The 25,922-nt window shown below is 35.3% G+C and overlaps 9 protein-coding genes across 9 annotated transcripts; 5 read left to right on the top strand and 4 right to left on the bottom strand.

The window, feature by feature from the left end:
- Positions 1 to 1,976: 1,976 nt before the first annotated feature.
- PHYBLDRAFT_58184 (hypothetical protein) lies at positions 1,977 to 5,670 on the bottom strand (the record flags this gene model as incomplete). The annotated part of the gene is given in 9 exon segments (XM_018440273.1): positions 1,977 to 2,072; positions 2,214 to 2,276; positions 2,401 to 2,433; positions 2,844 to 2,903; positions 2,972 to 2,986; positions 3,006 to 3,074; positions 3,412 to 3,529; positions 3,626 to 3,815; positions 5,595 to 5,670. 9 exon segments carry the CDS (start codon positions 5,668 to 5,670, stop codon positions 1,977 to 1,979), a joined length of 720 nt encoding a protein of 239 aa, XP_018297175.1.
- Positions 5,671 to 7,540: 1,870 nt separating this feature from the next.
- Positions 7,541 to 9,558, top strand: PHYBLDRAFT_162215 (hypothetical protein; the record flags this gene model as incomplete). The annotated part of the gene is made up of 3 exons (XM_018434586.1): positions 7,541 to 7,569; positions 7,741 to 8,584; positions 8,614 to 9,558. The coding sequence occupies 3 exons, from the start codon at positions 7,541 to 7,543 to the stop codon at positions 9,556 to 9,558; spliced, it is 1,818 nt and encodes a 605-aa protein (XP_018297174.1).
- Positions 9,559 to 10,161: 603 nt separating this feature from the next.
- PHYBLDRAFT_139170 (hypothetical protein) lies at positions 10,162 to 11,913 on the top strand (the record flags this gene model as incomplete). The annotated part of the gene is made up of 1 exon (XM_018430175.1): positions 10,162 to 11,913. One exon carries the CDS (start codon positions 10,162 to 10,164, stop codon positions 11,911 to 11,913), a length of 1,752 nt encoding a protein of 583 aa, XP_018297173.1.
- Positions 11,914 to 15,152: 3,239 nt separating this feature from the next.
- PHYBLDRAFT_139169 (hypothetical protein) lies at positions 15,153 to 15,614 on the top strand (the record flags this gene model as incomplete). Its single annotated transcript, XM_018430174.1, has 1 exon — positions 15,153 to 15,614. The coding sequence occupies one exon, from the start codon at positions 15,153 to 15,155 to the stop codon at positions 15,612 to 15,614; it is 462 nt and encodes a 153-aa protein (XP_018297172.1).
- Positions 15,615 to 15,761: 147 nt separating this feature from the next.
- PHYBLDRAFT_139168 (hypothetical protein) lies at positions 15,762 to 17,993 on the bottom strand (the record flags this gene model as incomplete). Its single annotated transcript, XM_018430173.1, has 6 exons — positions 15,762 to 16,409; positions 16,502 to 16,805; positions 16,873 to 17,085; positions 17,146 to 17,233; positions 17,297 to 17,407; positions 17,546 to 17,993. 6 exons carry the CDS (start codon positions 17,991 to 17,993, stop codon positions 15,762 to 15,764), a joined length of 1,812 nt encoding a protein of 603 aa, XP_018297171.1.
- A 506-nt stretch (positions 17,994 to 18,499) lies between these two features.
- Positions 18,500 to 18,977, top strand: PHYBLDRAFT_162211 (hypothetical protein; the record flags this gene model as incomplete). The annotated part of the gene is made up of 3 exons (XM_018434585.1): positions 18,500 to 18,542; positions 18,600 to 18,863; positions 18,937 to 18,977. The coding sequence occupies 3 exons, from the start codon at positions 18,500 to 18,502 to the stop codon at positions 18,975 to 18,977; spliced, it is 348 nt and encodes a 115-aa protein (XP_018297170.1).
- A 155-nt stretch (positions 18,978 to 19,132) lies between these two features.
- Positions 19,133 to 21,591, bottom strand: PHYBLDRAFT_184658 (hypothetical protein). The gene is made up of 5 exons (XM_018438968.1): positions 21,396 to 21,591; positions 21,209 to 21,275; positions 20,436 to 21,161; positions 19,872 to 20,315; positions 19,133 to 19,589 (listed from the first exon to the last, which is right to left on the bottom strand). Exons 1-5 carry the CDS (start codon positions 21,428 to 21,430, stop codon positions 19,476 to 19,478), a joined length of 1,386 nt encoding a protein of 461 aa, XP_018297169.1. The 5' UTR covers positions 21,431 to 21,591; the 3' UTR covers positions 19,133 to 19,475.
- A 1,212-nt stretch (positions 21,592 to 22,803) lies between these two features.
- PHYBLDRAFT_139165 (hypothetical protein) lies at positions 22,804 to 23,825 on the bottom strand (the record flags this gene model as incomplete). Its single annotated transcript, XM_018430172.1, has 5 exons — positions 22,804 to 22,848; positions 22,933 to 23,031; positions 23,113 to 23,198; positions 23,566 to 23,586; positions 23,651 to 23,825. 5 exons carry the CDS (start codon positions 23,823 to 23,825, stop codon positions 22,804 to 22,806), a joined length of 426 nt encoding a protein of 141 aa, XP_018297168.1.
- A 782-nt stretch (positions 23,826 to 24,607) lies between these two features.
- PHYBLDRAFT_139164 (hypothetical protein) lies at positions 24,608 to 24,928 on the top strand (the record flags this gene model as incomplete). The annotated part of the gene is made up of 2 exons (XM_018430171.1): positions 24,608 to 24,698; positions 24,798 to 24,928. 2 exons carry the CDS (start codon positions 24,608 to 24,610, stop codon positions 24,926 to 24,928), a joined length of 222 nt encoding a protein of 73 aa, XP_018297167.1.
- Between the last annotated feature and the right edge of the window lie 994 nt (positions 24,929 to 25,922).

The raw sequence follows: 25,922 nt of genomic DNA, 5'->3' as shown, positions 1-25,922 counted from the left end.
TCAATTATGTGCATTGTATATAATACAATCGATTGACCGGAAGGTTCTGTATAGGATTCCTTGAAGATAACGCAAAGAGCACATTTGAACTAGCATATACTATCTAAATGAATCTTTAATGATTTGTATGTATAGAAATATCGTTCGACCATCCCAAATAGACTGATTTCACTTGATATAGAATATAATGTGTGGAATAAAATGATGATTTTAATTAAAGTAATGATAGTAGTAAAAAAAAAAGAATCCTTGTTTGTATCAGTAGGATTAGCATAATCTAATTGTTAAATATGCTAAAATATTCTTTTTTTTAGGATCCCTAGATGGAACATGAGCTATATCTGTAAAGAGTTTCTCAATATAGTAATCCATTGGCACTAAATCACTGGGACTTAAAAAGAATTCAATTTCTTGTTTAATATGTTTAATATGTTTAATATATGTTGGCTGTCGTACACTATGCAATATTGTAGGACAAAATTTGAGTAAACGCAAAGCAAATTCCCGGTAACCTATTCAACAATAATGGAAATAACTTTCTCTACCGCTATTTTCAACACCTCTTTAAGTCTCTGAAAGACATCTATTTTTTTTTTCTTTAGTAAGTACTAAATATGTACTACTGACTTGAGCATAATGATACCGAGATACTTATCAGAGCCAATTAAATGCAAGTGTTATCCTATGTTTAGAGTATTGATACAAATATAGCAATTTAAATTAAATCGCTGCCTTTCATGGGATAAAGACTAATAGAGAGATAATGTATAATTTGCTATCAATATTGAACATTATCGCAAAACCGATCGTACAAACTATTGTACTATAAAAATTCCATTTTAGAAAAAGCATCCTAATCTAGGCGTTTGCTTGTTTTGTAATTCAGAGCAATACACATGTCAATATATCAGGTAGGGACACAATTTTGGTTACTGCATCTATTCTTGCCTCAAATGCTTCATTTTTCTCTTGACAACTTTTACAAGCAATGGATATCAGTAAAAACAATAGCCATACAGTATCAGCAACATACATACACTGTGTCTTTATATATATATATGTGCGTGTGTGTATGTACATTTATTTAAAGAGGTTATTGCAAGTATATATATATATATATATATTCTTGTAATACGTGAATGTTAAAATAAGTCTCAGCATATAATCTTTTTTTTGTAAACTTTTCAAACTTGCCCTTGTGTTTTTTTGACTTGAATTATTAAAAAAAAAAGAACATTAGCTGTGATACCAGAGAAATATCGGATTAATCATATATCGCCGACATATTGGTTCGACAATATCAAAATAGGAAAAATTGGTTCTATATAATTCTACTTTACACAAAGTAGTCAGAGAACTTCCCATTTAAATACTCATTGTAAGTCAAAGAACCTGTTTCTGGTTAAAATATTAAAACATAAGAGGGTACTTAAAAAAAAGGTTGTATAGTATTCTGGTCAAGTATTAGACCTATAGCTGTAAACTATATTTCATAGAACTCTGATTTCCTGAATATACGTAAATACATATTTAAAGAAGCTGTAGAGGTACCAAGTATTTTGATACTAGATATGGCTACTATGGAGGGCATTAATATGAGAAATTTTAGGCTTTATATAGCTTACAAAATACCCAAAGAAATGGAAATGATGGATATGAACAAGTACACTGAAATTATTTGTATAATTTACTAAAGTCTATTTTCAGATTTGTATATATTTGAGTAAAGCAATATTTGTCACAAAATCATAGTAATGGTTGGTTTATCCGACCAGGTCACTGATACCCAAGTTATTAATTTATGAAGATATGTATAGGGTTTAATTTTGACTTGAAGTTGTAAACCCAAAGAGGCGCTTATATCTACAAAAGCTTCTATTGTTATGATTAATCTCAAAAATATCTGATTGGGTGTGTGAGACATGTTAATAAGGTTTCTCAAAATTTAATAATCTACCATTAACAGAAAATGTATCTTATAGAATATACGTAATCTTCATTATAAAGTACTTGAGTAGCATAAGATAAAAGTATTTTACATAATAATAGCTTTGGTATTCAGTGGACCTGTACTTTAGACTTTGAAAGGCAAGTATTAATATATATATATATTGGGCTATGAAGTATAGTATTCTGATGAGACCAATTCATTAGACTTTGTTCAATTATTATCAGTAAAGAAAATGGGCTTTCAAGAGCTATGAAGAGGTTACTTTCAAGAGCATCTCTAGAAGCCAGTTTGCGTAAATCCTACTCTTTTTTATATCTTTCATTCCTATATATAATAATGCTTTACCAGCTGGAATAATAAAAAAAATGGTTTTATTTATTAAGATGGTTTGATACTAATGCTCTAATCTATTATTATTTTTTCATTAAATAAAATATTCTATTGTACTTACCATAGGATGAACAATATGTACTTAAACAACACTATATGTATTATGTCGCCAAAGCTTTAGTTTACAATCATACCCTTACATTATTTTGTACGGCGCAGCTTCCAGAACATCTTGGACATTGTTACTTCAACGGTATCTCGCTTTGTTTATCTTGTCCTCCATCTGACAGATAAATATCATTAGAATGATTTACTATCATAGCACGGAGATATTGTGGAGCTCATTAATGAACAAACTAGACTTGTAGGGACTAGTAATATATTAAACGGGACAATTTTCTGAGATTAATAGAACAATGTTATGATTTCCAGAAGAACAATCCAGATAGGTTGTATTGTAATTGCAATTTGTAAATAACCCCATAACACTACCCAAAGATCTACTTTTAGAGGGCTAGCATTATTGGCCTGAAGGAGATTGGTTATTTTTCTGATTTCTTACCAGAACAATATGAAAAAAATGGATCTTTGCATCATTATACAATTTTAGCTTTGTTAGCTTCTGAAAAAAAAAGATATATATTATAGTACATAAACAAATGCTCAACTGTGACCAAATCAGGATTCTACCTGTATACCTCCAACCTAAAAAAAAATAACTTACAAATGTACATGTTTTAACAGGATTTTTCGTCCCTTCATCTAGATAAACCACTCCTAAATTAACATCTACCTAATAGAAAATACACACCTCAAGGATAGTACAAGTTGTGTCTTGAACACGAAAGGATTTCTTGAGCTGCAATAGCAAAACAAACAAGAACAAATAGAAATAAAACAAAAAGGGACTGAAAATAGTATTTAATTAAGACTCAACCTTAAAACATCCTTTAAAACACAGTAGAAAAAGCTTTCAAAAACCTCTACTAGCGTTGTCAGCTTTTATGACAGCATATAAGAATATTACAAATATCCTTAAGATGTAGTTGTAAATAATAAATATTCTCTAAAGATGTAAGATGTTCAACCCTTTTTATGACACCTTTATTATTAGACTTTCATGAATATACTTTTAAGTCTTTTGTAGACACATTCGCTTTCAAGAGTATAAAATTTCTTAATAAAATCATATAAAACAAGTGAATCACAGAATAGCAGCTAGGTTTGCGTTGACCATAGCCAGTTACACTTTATTAAGATTACAGATAAAGTGAAATTCAAATATAAAGCATATAAGTGAAATGTAATAATGTGGATACAAATTAAGCAGTTGAAATGTTGCACATCTCAAAAATAAATTGGTCCTCCATATCAAGCTGAGAGGGGTCCAAAAGGATCTCAATATCATCCTCGTCCTCTTCCTCACGAGCACAAAACGAAATATTGCATTCGCCAAAAGAGCAGTTTCCAGAGTCAACATCCATAAAGCTGACAGCACAATTTGCCGAGCTTGAGGTAGAGATGGTAATAGATTCTAATTAAATTACGTTAGAAAGCTAATTCTTATTTATATATTCAATCAAACTAAAACTTACCTTGAGAATATGATCTCGATCTTTTAGAAGGAACAGAAGAAGCAGAGCTGGAAATTAAAGAGGTTTGGCCGAACATTATAGAGTGATAACTGGCAGAAAGAGAGATAAAATGCGATAGACCCAATTTTTGACAGCTTATATAGTCTTTTTGACGGGTGACTGTGAAAGGCCATTGAAAGATAATATATAATCTTTGCATAAGAGTGAGATGACTCGGTGATTATTGTCACTATGCAAAGAAGCTTGGTTAGGTCAAAATTGTAAAAACAACCAACTTTCTTTTAAAAAAAAAATTAAATGCTTACCTTTTCTTTAGTAAATAACCTCATCCTAACACCACTGACAAATCTGCATAAAGTGGCAGCTGTTTGATGTATAATATATGTCATTATGTTAAGTGCAATAACACTGTGGACTTGGACTAACATATGTTCTGCTAAAATAGCATACTTGATTCTATCAATGGGAATATAGCTTCTTTCTAGTATACCACCCTGAGCCCCGGTTTGTGGATATGGACGATATAAGTTTCCAAGTATGTATATATATATAGGAAGACCAGCGCTATTAATCGACAAAGGTAAAAGGTTGGTAGGATTGTATTAAATGACAAGATTTTCTTTTTGGAAAAAAAGCATTATGTTACTGTTAAGTAATTATGACATTCTAAATCATGTACAATGTGAACTCTTTGTCTCGGCCCTTTCTTTTTAATTCACTAGTTGTATGCAAGATTATGACAAGGGTTTAATGATCCAATTAAAAGATATTTGTCGCCATATTAGCGTATATACAAAGTGGTAAAATAAAGGCTAGTTTATCAAATATTAAAGTACACCACTAAGACATTTGTTTTGGATCAAATGGTTCATAATTAATAGGCACGGGAAAACGAAATAAGAATCAAGAGCCGACTTTTATAATGTAGATTTTTGAAAGGTCAAGTCATAAAACAGAATATGATAGAACAAACAACAAGCTAGAGTTATATTTAGTGGGGTAGTATCCATATATCATTGAAAGTCAAGATCTTGTAAGTCTAAAAGGCCACTGTACACCATAGGTATATACATATATGTTCATGTACTTAATTGTCATATTGCCATTAAGTACATGCTTTTATTTCTACCGGTAATCGCTCCCGCTCTGTCAAAAAGAAAGACTTTTGTCTTGGTGTCTATGTGAAAGATATACTCTGATAATACGAAAGAAAGAAAGTCGTATAAAAGCATATATATAGCTCTTCAAGAGTATGTTACTTATTATAAACAGTGTTGAAAGATAGTACTTTACTAGATTTAACAGAGCAAAATATATGTTGACCGTAGTCGACTATATTTTATTATGAAGTACAAATGGACTTGAATTAGCACATGAAGTAACACATGAGATAAGCGGTATGAATACAAAGAAGACTTTTGGTTGTTTGTTTGAGCGAAAAGAAATTAAACAGTGGATATGTTGCACATCTCAAAAATAAATTGGTCCTCCATATCAAGCTGAGAGGGGTCCAAAAGGATCTCAATATCATCCTCATCCTCTTCCTCACGAGCACAAAACGAAATATTGCATTCGCCAAAAGAGCAGTTTCCAGAGTCAACATCCATAAAGCTGACAGCACAATTTGCCGAGCTTGAGGTAGAGATGGTAATAGATTCTAATTAAATTACGTTAGAAAGCTAATTCTTATTTATATATTCAATCAAACTAAAACTTACCTTGAGAATATGATCTCGATCTTTTAGAAGGAACAGAAGAAGCAGAGCTGGAAATTAAAGAGGTTTGGCCGAACATTATAGAGTGATAACTGGCAGAAAGAGAGATAAAATGCGATAGACCCAATTTTTGACAGCTTATATAGTCTTTTTGACGGGTGACTGTGAAAGGCCATTGAAAGATAATATGTAATCTTTGCATAAGAGTGAGATGACTCGGTGATTATTGTCACTATGCAAAGAAGCTTGGTTACGTCAAAATTGTAGAAAAAGCCAATTTCTTTTTAAAGAAAGAATTTTATTGCTTTGAACAAATTAATTCATTTCAGATCAACTGGTATATATGCCTAAAGTACTGGCTGCTCAATGTATAATAGAGTGAGTCGTATTGAGTACTATTACACTACACATTTTGAATAAGATTTACCCTATTAGAATGATATATTTAATCCCATAAATGAGGATATTTCTTCTCTAACATATAAAGCCCACAATCAGTGGTTTATGTATAAGGATAATATAAGCTTTTAAGTAGAAACATATACATGTCGGACACCGGTAAAAACAAAGTAATTTTGAAAGTTGTTGGGATTTTATTATAGAATGACTCTATCTATTTATTCTTGAAAGATGTCTTGAGTGCTTGGTAGTTAATGATGGTACCATAAATTATGACCAATGTCAACTCTTTGTCCCAACCTTTTTTTTTCTGGTAGTTATATAAGTGTTTACATAATAATTACCAGGATTAAGTATTGCACTAGATTACTGTCAACTTTCAGCTGTCATTCGGAATTCTTTTAATATTTTTGTTATGTACTATTTTATACCTTTAACAGAATTGAAAAAAAAAATTATAGTGATTGTAAGCTAGCCTATAGAATCTGTATACTTTAAATCATATCATATGAAGGAGAAGAGAAGAAAACAAACATCATTGCAGTATGTAAAATACATGTCAAGATAAATTTAATACTAAGGCAACTCTGTACATTCATAATAATACAATAAGATACAAATTTCTATCTATGTTTTTAAATGTTACAATTGTCTATTGTTAGTCCATAGTTACATATTTGATATGCGTTTTTCCTTTCTTTTCTTTTAGAATACGAGCCATTTTTTTGGCGTGTATATAATAGCGGTTCATGTAAGCCTATAAAAGGGGTGTACAAAGGTCCGGGCCGCTATACATTTGGATTTGTCCGGCTAAGTTGTTTTCTGGAACTAACGTTTTTTAAATGAGACAAAATCTTATTAAATTGCCCAAAAACAGATCTTACTTCATATAAAGGAGAAGTATCTATCTGGAGATATTGATAAAAACATACACGCGTAAGGGGGTAAATTAGTAAGATAATAATAATAATAATATATACAGGAGTAGATAGAGAAAAAATATAGCCATCTGTTCTCCAGTATGTCTTCCAAACAGCAGCAAAAACGCCATCTAAAACATTATATGACACAATATTTGGAAAGGGAAGGAGGAAGTTCGAGGGCATAAAAGGCGCAATAATAATAATAATAATAATAATAATAATAAGGAGTAACAGTCATAATAAACCGGGCGTCTGATCTATACGACATGTGGAAGACAAAGTGTGAAAAGAAAAGGAAAGAAAAGGAAACACATTGAAACTTCTCATTATTTAAATTATCAGTGGGTGCCTTTTATTATTATTATTATTATTATTATTATTAAAAGTGTCACCACTTTACTGCGCTTTACTGATTTGTGTTTTGTGTGCCACTAAGAAAAGGAGAGAAAGAGAAAGTTCAGGGTGTCAAACAATCTTCTTCGCTTCCTAGAGAAATACCACACGCATACTTTTCTTTACTTTAGCTCGCAGGAGTGGCCCCAAGTTTAAAGACATTGGCCTGAGGCTCTCGCTTCCATAAACGTCTCACAAAGGTAACACACAGTGTAGAGGAATGGTTGTTTTAAAATGAAGACAGGGAGAATCTATTGGTCAAGGTAACACACAATCATAGCTAAAAAATGAATTTCCCTGGCTTTCTTTCGGTCAAACTCATAAGACCCAAACAAAACATAGACACAAAAAAGTCTGAATAATTTAGTAAGTTGTTCTTCTCAGGCCATTTTTAATTTTCGCACTTTTTTTTCCTTTTCTTGTTTCTTGTCTAGCTTTATGGCTAACTTACCTTTTGAGATCCTAACTCAGGTTGCTATACACATCAATCAACCAAAAGACCTCAGAGCTTGCACATTGGTCTGCCAATCTTGGTACAGACCTTTTACAGAAAGGCTCTGGTCAAGGCTCTGTATAAATACCATAAGTCAACTCAATGCGGTCAGCGGCACATTTTCATCCCACAAATCTCTTGCACCTTTCTACAGTCGAGTTCGCACCCTACATCTAAAATGTCCGTTCAAAATACACTCCCACAGATTTCATTTAATACAGCAACGGTTCCACGATCTCGAAGCACTTCACATTCACTCAGACTGCCTCACCTCAGCTTGTTTCTCCCAATCAACTGCCAACTGGGGGCTATGGAAGTATCTGACTGTTCTCGAGTTTAGCATGGGACAGCATGAGATATCCCCTGCTGAGTTTATTGCCGTATTACCACTTGTACCCTACTTAAAACAGCTTGTTTATGCTCAGCGCGAAGCACGTCACGGTCTATGTTGGAAAGATATCGAGGCTATCCACACACATCTTCAATTTTTGGAACGACTCTATCTTGGTGCATTTTGTCGTACACCTTCACTCAACGATTTTTTGGGATTACCAAGATTGATTCCGGCCAAGACACTAAAAAATCTTGAGGTGCTTGATTATCAGATTAGTCCATGGTTTATTTATTACTGTGCATGGAAATATCCAAATCTAGAAACATTAGAGCTTTATGAAACATTTCCTGTGAGGCCACACACTACATCAATCATGCTATGGGACTGTCCCAGCTTCAATCCAATCCAGCCTTTCAGAAACTTACTACAATCAAACTGGGGACAAATCGAGGTTCAAGAGCGTTACATGAAACCTTACAGCGAATCATTGCTCAGTCTGCCAGATCCATTGCTCATCTAGAGTATAGCGACATTCTTCAAGGCGCTTTGGATCCTTATTATCAAGCCACTAACGATCCATTGCTCCAAGTCTTTGAAAAGTCGGCAGAATCGCTCAAACTACACTTACCAGATAGTCGGAACAGCTCACCACGAGCCATATTTCAAAGCGTCTCAAAATGGCCGTGTTTAACCCAGCTTGATATTAACGCTCCATATCTAAACCTAGATATCCATCATATACTGGGCTGCTGCTTAGCCTTAAAAAGACTTGTATTGACTTTTAGAACACTGGAATATATATTTTGCTTATCCAAGCCACAACAGACTTATGAGCTTGAGTCCCTCACTCTTCAAAATGGCACGTTCCATTCAGACCTTTTATACTTCATTTCCAAACGATGTCGCCGGCTCAATGAACTAAAACTCATCCGACTTATTATTGACTCACGGGTAGATTCTATATGTTTTCCATTGGGAATTGATATGCGCTATACTACGCTGAATAATTTGGTTCTGGACAAGATACTTTTTGATGGAGTTGATGGATTTGGATCAAGGTATGATGTCCAAAACAATGTGATGCTGGTCTACCAAATGCGGTCTACGTTCGATGATGACACAACTAGTGCCACGTACAACCATATGCCAACCCAGACAGAAAAAATGCAATGGTTTCATTGGCATCGCGCACCACATGCGCCACCACCTTTGGGACAATGCAGAAAATTGAATGAAAAGGAAGCAAGTTTCACAAAATCTGTGTTTCGGACTTATCAGTACCGATATGTATATTCGGTCGATCAAGACAAGAGAAGCCATCGAACAAGGTCTTACAGAGATAGAGAAGATTGGCAGAATGATTTGTACAAGGGCCACACAACATTTATATGTGAAAGTGTTCTTAATCTGGTTATTAGAGATTAGAGCAGTGGTCGTACACCACAAATACTTGGATATCAGCAAGAGTAATGATACCATAGTAAAGAAAAAGAAGAAATAGGCTAAAGGCTAAATCTCAATATGGACAAGATAGCAGATTTATTTATATTTATATTTACTTGATTTCTGAATCTTCATGTCTCATGCCATCAGCAATGTAAAATAAAAATAAATATAAAAGTATCATACGTAGCCCTTATCTCTCCTATGCATATTTGGAAACCATCGATTGTTACACGGTTCAAAGTACAAGACTAGTAGACGAGAATTGCGAGTTTTATGGGGAATAGAAAGAAGAAACCAGCTTAAAAGGGCCTGTCATTGCTTACATTGAATTTTGAATATGGTTCTGGCAAACAGATCTGGAGGGTTTTTTTTTCTTTTTTCTAAAAAAAATGCCCGTTTACGAAGAGCAGTGAAATAGAGTATCGTTGATAGACAGCCAAGATAAGTTTTGACGTATTTAGACTTATGTACTACCTTGGTAGAGATAAGGCTCAGTCAGCTATTCAGACCATATAAAACCCAGGCATTTCTTGCGCTTTGGCACACCTTATTCAACTTTACTCTTTTCTAATAATTACAATCATGCTGGCCACTGAATTACCTTTTGAAATCATTACAAACATAGCCAGACTCTTGCCGGCAAGAGACATATGCAACGGCAGTCTTGTCTGCCAAGCATGGTACCAGCCTTTTTCTGACTCTCTCTGGCACACAGTAAAGATTCAGAGCCGATCAAAACTCGAAGCCCTCTGCAACCACCTTTCTGAACCCAACAGACACAAGGTGGTGCGACAGCTTGAAATCGGCGCTCAGCTTCAGCTAGAGGGCAAACAACTAAGTCTCATTCTTCAATCATTCCACTCTCTACATACTCTTATCCTTGCTACCGGAAGTCTATCAGCGTCTTGTTTTAAGCCAGAAATGGCCTGGAATAAATGGGACTCTCTCCACCGCCTTGATTTTCATGCATACAACAATGACCTTGAACATACCCTTAATATCCTGAGCAGTTTACCGGCACTCCGGCAACTGACCTATCTGACAAATCGAAGTGGAGAGGCATCATTACACGTGTGCGACATGGAACGTATACACTCGTATCTGCCCGGGCTCGAAAAATTAACCCTTTCTGCCAATCTTGCTCTTTTGGGTGCAGACGATATTCAAACAATGTCTGAGTTTACCATGAAGCCAGCCAACAAACTCAAGCATGTGAAATTCGCTTTTGGATGCGTGGATCTTCGCTGGGTCTCCTACTGGGCCCTCAAGTATCCCAACCTTCGCATGCTTGAATGGAATCCTTACTATGACTCTACACGCAATTATAGCTACGTTGATGAAGCAGCTGAGATGCTGTGTTATATTTCAAGACCTTTTAATCGCCTCGAAACAATTCGCTTATTAGAAGCCTCGCGAAATCGATGTTTACATCAACCATTTGTGGGGCTAATGTCCCGCTTTGGTCGTGGATTTCGACGTCTTGAGTACGACATTGCTTTTGATGACCAATATTACGCCACTACAGACGGCATCAAAGAGGTCCTTCGAGACGGACTTTCTAATCGTGTGGAGACATTGGACATGCGTATCTACTATCCTGTACAGGGGCCAAACACTTTAATCCCTCTTGCCTTGGGTGTATGCCCATCTCTTTTGTACCTTAAATTACAAGTATTCGATATTGATTTTGCCATTGACGTGTTGCTGGACAACTGTATGGCTCTCGAAACACTTAATCTTACCTGCCGCGGTATTGCGCTCTCCAAAGGCTCTTCATTAATCACAACCACAAAGCCCCACCCACTACAGTCCTTTGAATTACACGAGGGCACTACTACACCTGCAGTATTCAACTATCTTTCAGACCGCTGTCGAAAACTCACTAATATGCAGCTTAATTGTGTCAAAATTATCGGCAGAGTTTCGGATACCGCCGGAAGCCTGAAAATTGACATGCCTCACACTCATTTTCAACAACTACAGCTTAATCAGATATCCTATTTTTCATCTGTACGCGGCAGCGAGTGCAAGAACAAGATGCACTTTATTTCATTCACACAACAAATTCTTTCACAGCGCAAATGGTATCATTGGAATGGATACTGGTCTTGTCATGAAATGAGTAATCCTTACAGAAGATTGCCAGATAACCAAGTGAAGTACGTAGAAGAATATTATGGTGCCTTTACTAGCAGGCAGACACCATCTCCTTGTCAGCACCATGAATTATATATAGCCCCTTATATTTCCAGTACTGCTTGGAAAAATGACTTGACTCGAGGATATATTGATATGCATTGTGCTTCAATTGATTCTTTAATACTAAAAAATTAACCCACTCTCTATCTCTTTATTGCTATTGCTTTATGCTATTATATGCTACTATATTACTTCATGTTATTTTCATGTTATTCAATGTTATTCTATTTTATGCTATGTTCTGTAATTTTGCTCCTCAATTATGTACCCTTTTTATTTCGTTCTTTTATTATTTTCTTTAATAAATAATCTATGCTGGTAATAATAAGTAAATGTTTAATATCACAAGTAAAACCTCTCTGGATTAACTATCAAATCACTTCAGAAAACATACGGACACATAAAAAAATATCCCGATTTCTCTCTAATAAAATTATAAGGAAATGATTCCTAATCATCGTTGTCTACTAAAAGAGAAAACATTTAAATCTTTTTTGTTTTTTGTTGTGTAGATTGAATTGATTATCTTGTGCTATTAATTCCTGCCAGACAAACAAAAATAAGGTAAGTGATAAGGTAAGATATCTGGATGATGACTTTATCAGCTAAATCAATTAGAATAGGTTTTATTTTTAAATACACCTCTTTATTATCTAGGGTGGATATGTAAGCTATCTCTACTTATCTTTGTGGCCTTTGTTCTTCTATAGAATGGAGTTTGATTAGCTTATCAATTAATACAGTAAAAAGATAATTTAGGGTTTCTTTTATCTATTTAGTAAGGAGAGTTTCATACAAGATATATATATATATAAAGAGTGATTTCTTTACATTCCTTGTCTGGTTATCTATTTGCCATATAAGATTTAAAGACGATCCGAAGACTACAAAAGATTAAATAATATATATATACATATATCTTGATATATGGTTGTATCTTTTAAACAAGTAAAGATAAATAAATGAATATAACACGTTTATACAAAGGACAAATATTTTACGCTAGTCCCAGGACTAGTGGTTGATTACCGGGGCCTCTTTTTTTTTCATCATCTTCTTCTTCTCTATTGCCATTCATTGGTCTAAGTTTTTATCTAATCAACCCAAAGTTGGTTGTTTTATCCAAAACATCTCTCGTCCTACATCATCTGCTAAAATTAAATTCAAATATTCTCACAAAAGAATCTTCTCTGAACTCTCTCCCAGTCCACTAAGAGATAGGTATATCCTGTTGAATTATTTACACAGTTGATAACATCGTGTGGAAATTGATCTTGCACAAGATATCATCATATTTATCTAGACACTCAAAAAGTACAAAACAAGTGGGTAGAAATCAAATCGCCACAGCTACCACCTTCACGTATCTATACAAAAATAGACCTTTAAACAAGTAGCATAGTATACATTTAACTTGTAAAAAGTCTACGTTTACCGGGTAAATAATAAGACTAAAGAAACATACACTGATTTAAAACTCTCCAAGTTATCTTTTTTTTCCTTTGGATGCTCGATCTCCAGACCATCCTCAAAAATAAAATAAAGAGATTTCGATAAATATGTTACCACAATGGAGGGAAATCCGGGTCAAATGTTCATAATTAAAAGCCCAATATTATTCAAAAAAAAAGTAAGAATAAAGAATAATAAAACCGAGTAGGAATATTCCAATGTAAAGGTGTGTAGTATATTTGTGTCTGAACTATGGTAAAAAAGAAAAAGATTTTAGCAAGGTTTTTCAGGGATTTAAGGGTGGATTTAGGGTTATGTTTTAGTCAAGTACTGCTTTTCCTATCTTTGCTAGATTATGACCGCAAATGCAATACTGACTTTTGAGATTCAGTCCATACTTCTTTTATTATTATTTCTAACTTAAATCATCTGTATATCCCACCTTTATACTTCAGCAATAAAGAATAGACGATTAACTGTAGTTGTGCCTGGTTTCCAATCAATGAAGAAAATTCTTGTTTGATTTCATACGACTGGATTATGATTCGCTGAAATTTACAGGCGTTGAAATGTCAATAAAGAATCGAGTCCAAAGGGACCGAATCTTCTCAAATCTAGAGCTAAACGGTTTTTTGACGATATAGTAAAAATAAATAGCCGTTAGACATTGTCATGTATAAATCATTATATGAATTATATAATCAGAGTGTTCGTTTGAGAAGATATCACTAGTAGAATTATGTATGGTATTAGCTACAGCCACTGTGCTATGTAAAAAAAAAGGCTTTTTTCTGTCACATACATATATATATATGTGTGTGTGTGCAATTAAAAAAGATCGATATAATAATAAACCGGGACTAAGAATAGAGAACAGTAATCTGGAGTGACTAAACCAAGCATTGAAAAAGCTTGAAAAGAAGTACCAGATCAACTACCTCTAACCAAAAGCACGAGGAAGTGGATCATTGGTAATATTTTTGGGATGAGTGTGTTGTTTTATATATTTACTTGGAATATAGCATGAAGACAAAGTAATATTACAAGTATTTGAAAGACTAGTTTGAGTCATTTTATAATATACCGCAGCACAAGGGCACTCAACTCTAAATATTCTAAAAATATAATACTCCAACTCATAAAGCAGCCTTGTCAAATGAATATAAGGAAAAACTTGGCCTTAAAGCTCTTGAGTAATCCTAAAAAAAATCAGACTTGAGCCTAAGAGAGTACATGAGGAACATACATGGTGGCTATATGCCTGTGAGGACACAGAAGTCTACAAAATTGAAGCAATTTTCCGAAATTTTGGATGAGGGCCGGTAAATTATAAGCCTAGAAAGATATTTTAACTAGTTTTCTGGTATTCATGAATTATTATTTTTTGGTCAAATAAAATAAAGGCAACTATATTTTATATTAAATAAAGCGCTTATACGCTGAATATAGAGTACATGGAATAAGCTTTATCAGGTTCTTACTATAGAACTATCGTTTAAGTATATCAAAAATAAGAGAAGGGAAAAGAAAATCCAAATTATTCCTATGGTCATTCTGTGTAAATTCTCGTGAAAATTAAAAGAAAAATGAAGTTGACAAAGATACAATTTGAGGAACAATTCTAGAGACATCATTAAATGCACTACTGGACTCGAATTCCTTGCCGTAGTGCTCGTAATATGTTACCAACTTGCAGAAAGCACCATGGTGGAGTTGCTGTATATGTATTTTTATAGCCTTAGGTGTCAATTGTCATCTTTCGGTAAGTAATTTAACCTTTCCCGATACTAGAAAAATGCATTACAAGAATTTCCAGTACGACGCATTTAGCTAAAAAAAACCCCCCAAGTCATTATAAAATCTCAATTCATAATTAACTGTTTGTTTAATCCGCAAACAAGCCCATCTTTTCTTTAACAAATATGTCCGATATTCAATACGCTCGATCAACTGCTCTGTTTGCCAATGGAATATTCGCTGGATTTAGCCTTTGTATGAAAGCGGCCTGCCTACCATCTGCAAAAGCGTCGCTAAACCCCACAACTGCATTCCGCACGCTCTACAAAAACGGAACACCAATAGGAGCTTTGGTAATCCTCGTATCAAGTGCAGCCAACTTCTACATTTATTATAGAACTCGCGAGTCTCGTTCGCTATACCTTGGCCTACTTTCGTTTGCCAGTCTCCCCTATACATTTCTTGTGATGAATCCACTGAATAAAAGGCTTTTTGCTCTCGACGCAACCATTTCTAAAGAGAGCAACCCAGAGATATCTCTCCACAAGAAAGAAGCTTTAGGTATTCTCACCAAATGGAACAAACTCCAGTTGTTTAAAGTAGTTACGAGTGTATCAGCCTTTTTTATCAGTGTAATAAACATTTGATATATAACATTTTACCCATTAATTAAACACAATGTTTCATTATATTATTATTTACTGCTAAGAGTCAGCAAAAGTGTTAATTGTATTCTATGAATGGGAATGAAAAAAGAAAATATATATAGACCAATTTTCTAAAATATTTACAGTTTATGGTCGCTTCTTTTTCTTTCCTTTTTGCACTTCTTCTGCCGCTGCTTGGAACATATTTGGTTTTCCAAATTTATCCATTTGTTTGTTCTTAACCTTCTTCACCTTACCGCGGTCATAGTCCATATCATATAAATCAGTCTTCTTCCGCTTTGACTTGACTGCTCTAAGTGCCTTCTTGCGACCCTCCTCTGTAACAGCAGCACCCAGATCTTCGTCCCATCGACTGACATCCTCAAAGAACTGACTGTTTGACGAAGACACAATAAGCTCTTGTTTAACAGTATCACTTTTTCCAATTGCGTTCTCGCGCTCAATAAGAGCATCCAATTTTTCACGCTTGGATTGTAAGTTATCATTGTGTTGGACCACAATGGCCTCTGTATTTTCCAATTTTGGTTTAGAGGCAGCAGCTTCAATTGCTTCTTGTAATTTCTGTCGCTCTTCCTCTTCCTCTGTAATATGTACTGGCTCCTCCTCCTCTTCCACGACAGGCTCTTTCACAAGTTCTCCTTCACCAAATGCGTTGGCGGCTGATGCTGGCACTGGAGTATTGACTACTCGAGATTTTGATCTCTCGGCAGGATGTGTGTAGAATAGCATATATGCCTGCTGCGCAAAAAGTCGCTTCGTGCTCACCTGCTGAACCTATACGACATATAAATACAAAAAGTCACTTGCGTTAATTATCATGTTGGATATACTAAAAATAAAAATAGGCTTCTACGCATTGTTCTTACCGATTCATTGTTCATACAGTACCAGATTCCATTAGAGCTTTTTACATATGCAACAAATTTCCCAGAAATTCTTGAAGGGCCTTCATGGACAATGACTCCATAAAGATTGTATTTTGTCTTTACAGATCCACGTTCGCTCTCTGTCACATTACGCTCAATATCCAAAGTATCCTCAAATTTTACTGCTTTTCCATTCTTTTGGCCATCTTCGGTAGACTTGTCGAATCTGTCAAGATGAATTGCCAATACAGAAGGTGTGCGGTACAGTGAACGCTTTACTTGACCAGTACAGTCTTTATCACAGCTGGATTACTTAAAATAAGCCTCTTGACTTTTTTTATATGAAAAAATACATATTTATATGTGTATACCTTGTGCAGTTGATTTTTGAGGTTGTTTCCTTCATCATACGGGATACACATCTGTCGACTGTGTTGTTTTGACTAATGTCGAGATCAAAGTAAAGAGTTGCATCATATTTGTTCTCTGTCTTTCCACATTCTCCGCATTTAATATTATTTTGTAAATATCCTCCAAACATCTGATACAGCGCAGTTGTTTCCTGTGTGCGTTTATCTGTTGAGCTATAATGCCCAGGTTATATTAAATATTTGCCTGCGGATATACTCAATTGACACACATACCCTTTCTCTAACAGGAAAAAACTCTGCATCTGTTCCATAAAATAGTTCCAGATAGACGAAGAATCATCGGATGAACCATTATTCATCTCTATAATTAAAGTTAGATTTGTTAACAACTATAACCTTGTTTGCATTGTTTGTCATAGCTTACTTTTAAGCTTTCCGATAAATTCACGGCTAGACACCAAATCGTCACCAGGTCCCAAACATTGCCGAACATGTTTTTCTAATGCGCAAACAAAACAGTAATCCTGAACGGTACCTATAATTTTAGGCACCACATAATCACAGAAAAATATAGAGATATTTGAGTCAGATTTCTTGATCTACATATTGTTTTCCTCCTATGCATCATTTTCTTTTCTCTCTCTCTCTCTCTCTCTCTTTTCGGTATACTCACAGTTAGCACTGTGCTTCCTGGACAGCAGGTAGTTGGCAAGAATTGGTGTATAAGTCAAGATTTGGAGAACAGAATTGAGAGCTGAAACTTTTCCGAGATCGATCAAGCCAGATCCCACAGGTCGGATTTCCTTCCAACCGAGTTCAAGGTTATCTTTGTTGAACAGCGATTTTCCAGGTTGATCAAAACCATTCGCATCGACGCCACCAACGACATTATCCGAGTTTTTTTGGTCCGCATAAGAAAAGTCTGCTTTGTGAACGACTCCGGTTGTTGAATTGATGGGAGCGTATTTACGTTTGAACATCTCAAGTTTGTCGTCTACGTAGCGTGACTTGCGGAACTTGATAGCTCTGCTGAGAAGAGACTCCACATTGTTTTTTTGGACACCATTGGCACCTTTGAGCAGTCTCGAAGCCTTGTCCTGGTGTTTGGCAGTGGTCGCCATGAGAATAATAAAAGAAAAAAAATGTGTGTGCTACTTGAGCATGTGCAGAAAGAGAATGAGAGAGAGAGTAGAGAGCAAACATCTTTTTTCAGCCACCGCTCAAGACTGCTTTTTTTTTGGCAGGTAAGATGTGTGTATGTATATGTGTGTAGGTGTACACTACTTATGAGATGGGAAAGAAAGCTATTTATTGTGTGGGCAATAAATAATAGTAAATAAGGGCAGGAAATTTCTTTAAAGGATTCTTCTATTGTAATGTACTTGAAGAAATACATGAAAAAAAAATAATTCGAGTATATCTTTAAGCAGTATGCCCAATAGTAATTTTCTTCAATTTGTTTTTCTTTTCCTGCGCTGCGGTCAAAGTGCGCGTCTGTGGATAGACCTCTGGAAGAATCACAATGTGTCAATGCAACCAATCAAATCAATCTCCGTCTGGGTTCCTCAATCTTCCACACACACACACACACACGCACACACACGCATACTCTTTAAACACATCCAATATGACAGACCAATCCAGACAGCGATGGAGTATGCAACGTGAAGGTGTGTTTTATTGATTCTGCGCTGAAAACATCTAATCTAACTATCAAAATTGATTAGCTTCTCCTGAAGTTGAAGATGATGATCCAATGATGGAAGACGATGACGAGGATGAAAACAATGAGTTTGAATCGACAGCTCCTTTCAATTACGTACCCAACAGTAGCGCTAATGAGACCGATCATAAAGGTTACTATGCAGATTTCGGTAATCAAGGTCCAAACATCTATCAAGATTCTTCATTAGCTTGGAACGACCTGAGCACCAAACTTGACCCCCTCAATTTTACAATGTCCAAGGGACTTAACAAGGATTTCTTTCATGGTAAGAGTCTATGTTACGGCTTATTTTCTTCTTTGTACCAAAATATTTTGAGGCTTACACCTACAAATCATAGATTTTGGAGACGATTTTGATGATGAGGAAGATTTGAGCTAAGAGCTCCCCCTTTTTTTTTACACGACAAACAAATAATCAATTGATCAATACATATATATGTATAAGCCAATGTAAAACAACGACAACAACAACAACAACAACAACAACAACAACAATAACAATAACAATAGCAAAACAAAACAAAATACACAAGCTTTTGAAGTCAAAGATGTTCTATTTTTCTATAAAGGGTTTAAAAAAAAAAGGTAAAAAGGAAAAAACCTAAAACAAAAAAAAACCTCATAGAAAGAGAGAAACAGTCTGACTGTAAGAAATACACTTCTTTAAAAGACAAAGCAAAGATGCAGAAAAAGTAAAATAAAAGAAAGGGCTTATCCGGGTTCGTATAAAAGAAATAAAATGGACACGTAAGAAAGAACAAAGAGTCAATAGTAAAATAATAATAAAAAAAAACCTTTCCTCTAAACGTATTTACAAGTACAAGCAATCCAAAGTATTGACACAGCGTAAGAAAGGAAAGAAAGAAAGATAATCACATTAGGGTAAAGGATCGGGGATTCGAGATCTGGAATTACCGCCTCCATTTGGTTGTTGTGTACGGAAACGACCACCTCTATTGCTGTTGCTGAAATGATAGTTGTCAGCTTGGCCCTGTTGAGTATCCATACCATTTTGACGTTGTTGGTATTGGTATTGGTTTTGTTGACGTTGCTGTTGCTGTTGATGTTGCTGATGTTGCTGATGTTGCTGGTGTTGCTGGTGTTGCTGGTGTTGCTGGTGTTGGTTTTGGTTCTGCTGGTTGTGGTTGTGGTTGTGGTTGTGGTGGTTGTGCTGATTGTGATGGTAGTTTTGGGGTTGGTGGTAGTTATAATTTTGATGGTGTTGCTGCTGCTGACGCATGGCTGCAGCTGCTTCAAGATCTGGTTGCTGCACCTCAGAATCCTCTAAAGCACTAGGTGCTACATACAAGCGCTTGTCAATGACAGGTGGGATGGGCTGGATCTCGGTACCAAGTTCGCGCTCAATCTTGTAGAGATTGAATCGATCTTCATAGGTGATCAAGTTGATAGCCAGACCAAGATGTCCGAAACGACCGGAACGACCAATGCGATGGAGATATGTCTCGGCATTCTTTGGGAAATCAAAGTTGATTACCACATTGACAGCTTGAATATCAATACCACGAGTAAGCAGATCCGAGCACACCAAGTTACGACACACTCCGTTTCTAAAGTCATGGAACACTCGGTTACGATGGCTCTGAAGCATCTTTGCGTGGGAATAGAAGCATGAATATCCAAGCTCGGTGATCTTCTTGGCCAGCAGTTCAACGCGGTTGGTCGAGTTACAAAAGATGATGGATTGGTTGATTTGAAGCTATTTTTTTTATAAAAAAGAAAGAAAGAAAAGAAATTCCCACACAGTAATACATTAGATCACAAAGCTTCCACAAATCTTGCACTCTTTTATACAGTGTTTCTCCAATTATCCTCTTACCTTAGAAAATAGAGTATTCAAACAATGGACCTTTTGCTTCTCCTCTACGTAGGCATAGTACTGGGTTACACCGCGCAGGGTCAACTCATCCATCAAGTTTATCTCATAAGGCTTCACCAAGTACTTTTCCTTAAAATGCTTTACAATAATGGGGAAGGTGGCACTGAAGAGCATGATCTGTCTGTCTTTGGGGAAGAAACTGATGAGCTGGTCGATGATGGGTGTAAATTCGGGTGAAAGTAGCTTGTCGGCCTCGTCCATTACAAATGTTGACGCTTCACTGAAATCCGCGACTCCTTTGGAAGCCAAATCAAGAATACGTCCAGGAGTACCAACCACAATGTGGACCGATTCGCTTAAACGCATAATATCGTCCTTGAGGGTCGTACCACCTGTGGTCACCATGACCTGTACACCCAAATGTTTGCCTAGATTCTTGCATACCTGCGATGTTTGAAGAGCCAGCTCACGCGTTGGGACAAGCAAGAGAGCCTGAATTTTGGACTTTTTGTTGTTAATCTTTTCAAGTGTAGGAATCACAAATGCAGCTGTCTTTCCCGTTCCATTCTTGGCTCTTGCAAGAATATCACGACCGGTGAGAGCAATGGGGATGGCTTCTTCTTGAATAGGCGAGGGACGTTCAAAGCCGGCTTCAAAGATACCCATCAGGAGTTCACGTTTTAAGAAATAATCTTCAAACTCATTGCCTTTGGTAGCCGTTACGTCCTATATACTCCTTAAGTACCAGATCACCATAATATATGAAAACTTACCTCTGTCTGAGGTCGGGTATCCTTGGGTGGAAGAACCATTGTCTTCTTCCAACTGTCATTCTCATGACTATAGAGTAGATGAGTCAGTCCAAAGTTGTTTTTAATGGATCATTTTTTCAAGAAACAGAAAGTACGTGTGTTTGAATATTTCTTTAATGTTTGTTTGTGTACGAAAATAAAGGCATACCTTAATTGCTGGTTACTACTTGATGGCATGGACATTGTGTATGGAACAAGGTGCGAATAGGAAACGGATGGCCTTGTTTTATTTTCAGGGAAATAATGGGGATGTTTGTATGTAGCTGTTTGATGCGCGTTTTACTGTGTTCTTGGTTAAAAATAAGTTGATGGACCTGGGAAGGTTAAATATTGTGCAAGTAAATAATAAGGCCTGCGTGGAGTAAGATGAGGATGTGTAGTGAGGTGCGTCGAAAAAAAAAGAAAAGGAAAAAGAAATAGCTTCTCTGTATCATGTGACTTTTCGGTGTACTAAGTATGTGACAATGGAGTTTTCTTTTATTTATATTATCTTATTTTATTTTATTTTCTTGCTCAGGCTAAAAAGACCGAATATGTTTCTGATGACAATGGCTGTAAAGTGGTAACTGTTTTGTTTAAGAGAAGACACCCTTTAGATGATATTCTTTAGAAATATATATAAGATGCGGCTTTAATACTTAGATGTTACAGCCTTGTGCGTTTTCCTTTAAATAATATCAGGTGCACTATACCTACAATTGGATACTCCAGACTTGTAAAGAAATAGCTCACTTGACAAATAAAATACAAGGGTTAGCGTTTTGAAATTATTATTTAGCATGATTGTATTAAAATATCCAGCTACCAGCTACTTTACTCATAGCTACATGTAAACAGCCCCACCTTACAAGGGGTATAACTTCAATATATGTGTGTATATACACTATAATGAAAATCAGGTCGCCGCCTCAATAATCGCATGTTTCACTCTTTATTGTTCTTTTTGACAAAGCAAATACCCTCACAGCATTTCAATACACCTGTATACTTCATATTTTCCTGTTTCTTGCAGACGATTGACATCAATGTATTCTAGTAAATTTTTGTTATCTATCTGATGTGCTAGAGCATCCACAGTGGTTTGTGTGATTATAATATTTAAATCAAACCAAAAGCACACATTTAAATGAGATAATTTAGAGCATCCACAGCCGTTTATCTAAACCTGAAGTTACATCTTTTTATTGCTCAAATATTTTAGTGAAGCGCCAAATTTATATATCCGTTAAATAATTGTCTAAAGATTTGATTAAAACATTTATTTAGACAAACCACTGTGGATACAAAAATTTAAATTTTCTAAATCTTACTCTGCATGCTACAAGCACAATTGTCAAGCTTCACCTGTGTTAGTTCTTCATCTATATTAATATCTCATGATACAACCGGGCTCTTAGCAAGACTGTTTGGCGAGATCTAAACAGATTCGACCAACGAACGATGTCTCAAACAGGTAATCATATTTTGAAGGTTAGTTTTTAATACTTCGCTAGACATGTTATGTGGGCTTTTTTTAGAATATCTAAACACCTCAAAGCTATCCATCTTTAACCCTTTTATGGACCTTCCAAACAGACATTGGTAGCTGCCAATATTTTGAGCTAAAAATACTATAAATATAACGCCAACACAAAGTATTAGGTTCTTTTCTTTTCTTTTCTTTTCGCCAGTCAGTCTATGCTTACAGCAATATATACAATCTTTCGCCCAACTCGACGGGATGGGTCCAAGCGTTTTCTTGATCTCTGAGCCTTTAAAACATGTGCACCGTTTTTTGTTGCTAGCTGTGTAAAAGCGGGAGGTTTATTTTTTCTTATAAAGTCACATATTGCACTGTTATGTTAAAAATTGTCCTCTGAAGACACCTCCTTTCGTTCATAGGCCGTCTCGCTACGAGAATCAGTAATAAGAAAAACGCCTTTGGCAAACTCAATGAGTTGGGATTCACAATCTAAAAGTTGCAACATTAGTTAATAAATGTAAATAGTCAGTGAATAAGTAGAGAATTCAAGAGTACTGACGCGTATGTTGGCTGTCTATCGATGTTGATAGTAAATACACCTCTTCACTCCTATCACAGCAGTATACCCTATAGAAAAAAATAGGCGATTTTAGTGAATTGTTGCAAGTTTTCCGGGGTTTAAAGTGTCTTGTACTTGAGTTTTAATTAAGCACCAATTTCTCTCTCGCTCTCTTTTATATTCTACTTTTTTTTTTACCCCACCATGTTTTTTGCAGTCAAAGCAAAACATCTTTTTCTTAGCTTTTTCAACCCATTACAAAACTAAATACCAAGTTATTCAAATCTAATGGCTTACCAGCGGTAGCTTGGGTGGGTCCTAAGCGGTAACCAGGACAAAAATTTCTATCTTCTTTGAATTCTAGTCAGTCTTTGTCTCAAACGACGACCCTCCTGGAGATCTTCTGCTTGTCTTCTGATACGTCCAATCCGAATGACGCGGGTGAACCTTACAGGTATAGTCCCATCATATCTCAGATTGTTAAGTATATGTCGGAAGTTCAGGACAGCAGCAAGATCCCGATTCCACAAACGATGCATAACCTCTGACCCGTCCATGTTCTCCAAACAATTTAGATTGGTACATCTAAAAGGACTTGTTTCTATTTTTTTTCACAAGGTCTAGAATTATTAAATGTCTTTAAAAGAAACATACTTAATAGCTATCAAGGCTAGTATTAATAAAATACGAATCAGTAAAGTTGACAAAAGAAAGCAATCTGAGAAGAATTGACAGAAAAATATATGCATCAAGTACAATTTGGTTGTCAAGATTGCTCGCATACTCATTAGAAATCTCGGTAGATTTAGAGAATTGCAAGGAATCTGTCTTCTTGTTTTTCAAAAGTAGGAATGAGACATGACAATGTTAACACAAAGCAGGTTTATACTCTTTGATAAAGAATTAATTAAGCAATATTCATATCTTCATCAATATCATAGTACTTAGAGAATAGCCTTTTTTTTATATAAAAAATGTAAGAAGTATTACATAGAAATAGATATATGTATATTACTTAATAAATGTATGGCTTAAGCTGCTACTAAATATCATAAAAAAAATAGTACTTCTTCTTTCCATACTTCTTTATATTCAACTTGTATTATTTTGATCAATAAAAACTATAAAATTCCAATATAAAACCGTGTATTTGTTGAACCAATTATAAGAATAGAGATATCTAAAAATGGTATAATTGTGCTACTTTAAACGATTTTATTGGATTAAATAAAAAGTAATTTTAACTCCAATAAATTGTATTCGCTGTAAATACTTTTAATTTACTAAAAGCCAAGATTCTATTGGCAAACATTATAACTCCGTGACCGTAGGAATTATAATGTCTGCCATTTACTACAGTGATAGCTGGTATCTGAATGAAAAAAAAAAAGACTTGATGCGGTTCTTGGTCACCAGAAAAAGTTTTGTAGGTATGTTGTTTATATAGCAAAGCTTAACATCGGGGATTGTGTATATTTTACGTTCGCTCATGAGTTTATTCTCTGGATCCAAATCTTCCTCCAAAAAAGAAAGTGGGCGGGATGTGGACGTAGCCTCCACCACAGCTCATGCCGTTTGGTGTGTTCATTGGGTTACTGTCTTTGACAATACCTATTTCCTTTCAGACAATGTTGCAGCAAAGGCAGTAACTGCCACATGATTAGCTTGTGGACTTACTCTTGGCTAGTCAGGCTTTTTTCTCTTCTTTTCTGCACCCTTCCTTTTGACACGGCAAATTTTATCCACTGATGTTTCTTGTATCGCTCATCACAGTGAACTTCAAAGTAGTGACATAGCGGTGGAAATTTTTCAAGGTAGTTAAATAGGTCTTTTTGTTTGTTCTTTAATAAAGGAATCTTTCTACCCGTATTCATTTTCTTGTCATTGAGTTGGACGTCTACACCACATAGCCGACCCACCATGTGTTACTCTATCTCCTTTTACATTCTATATTTTCAACGCCGCGTATTGTAAGGAAAGAGCTTTAAAAAATCACGATGCTTTTATTATATTATGACCGGTATCTTTTGTTGGCTTTCTATTCTGATATAAAATACACTTCTTTTTTTTTTCTTAATTCAATCCAATTGAAAAGGTGACCTTTGGATTTCACTGTGCTCATATATGCTTCAAAGAATTGAACCTTATTATTTGAAAAGTAAAGTAAAATAAACTTGTGTTTGAATGTAGTAAGATCAACATAATTTTGTGGCTAGACAAAGAAAGCATTGGTGGAAAGTAGTAAGCTTATGATACCCAAGAAATTCACTAGCGTGGTAATTAATATCATTATTACCCATCTGGTGGTTCTATAAGCCCCCTTTTTCTATGGAACACCTGTAAAAATAAGATTTGGTTTGTTCATGCCTAATCTCCTGATTTATACACTCTTCATCCTTTTTTGTTTTTTGTCTTGTTCAAAGATCATCAGGCTTAGAGATGTGTTTGACACATCAAATAAGCCACATTTGATTACCTTTATGGCAGACTAGCATACCGTCAAGTATTGACCTTTGGCTTACCTTCACAAACCTTATTTAATACAGTATTTTTACTTGGTTTTCAGACGTTTTCATAAAAAAATAAATTCAGATCATCACTTTTTCAATCTCGGGAAACCTTATTGTAATCTCAGATGGTTACAAAAGGAAATT

The sequence above is a fragment of the Phycomyces blakesleeanus genome, assembly GCF_001638985.1.
Source record: "Phycomyces blakesleeanus NRRL 1555(-) unplaced genomic scaffold PHYBLscaffold_2, whole genome shotgun sequence".
In the NCBI taxonomy this organism is placed as follows: domain Eukaryota; kingdom Fungi; phylum Mucoromycota; class Mucoromycetes; order Mucorales; family Phycomycetaceae; genus Phycomyces; species Phycomyces blakesleeanus.
This window is presented reverse-complemented; position numbering and strand designations above follow the sequence as displayed.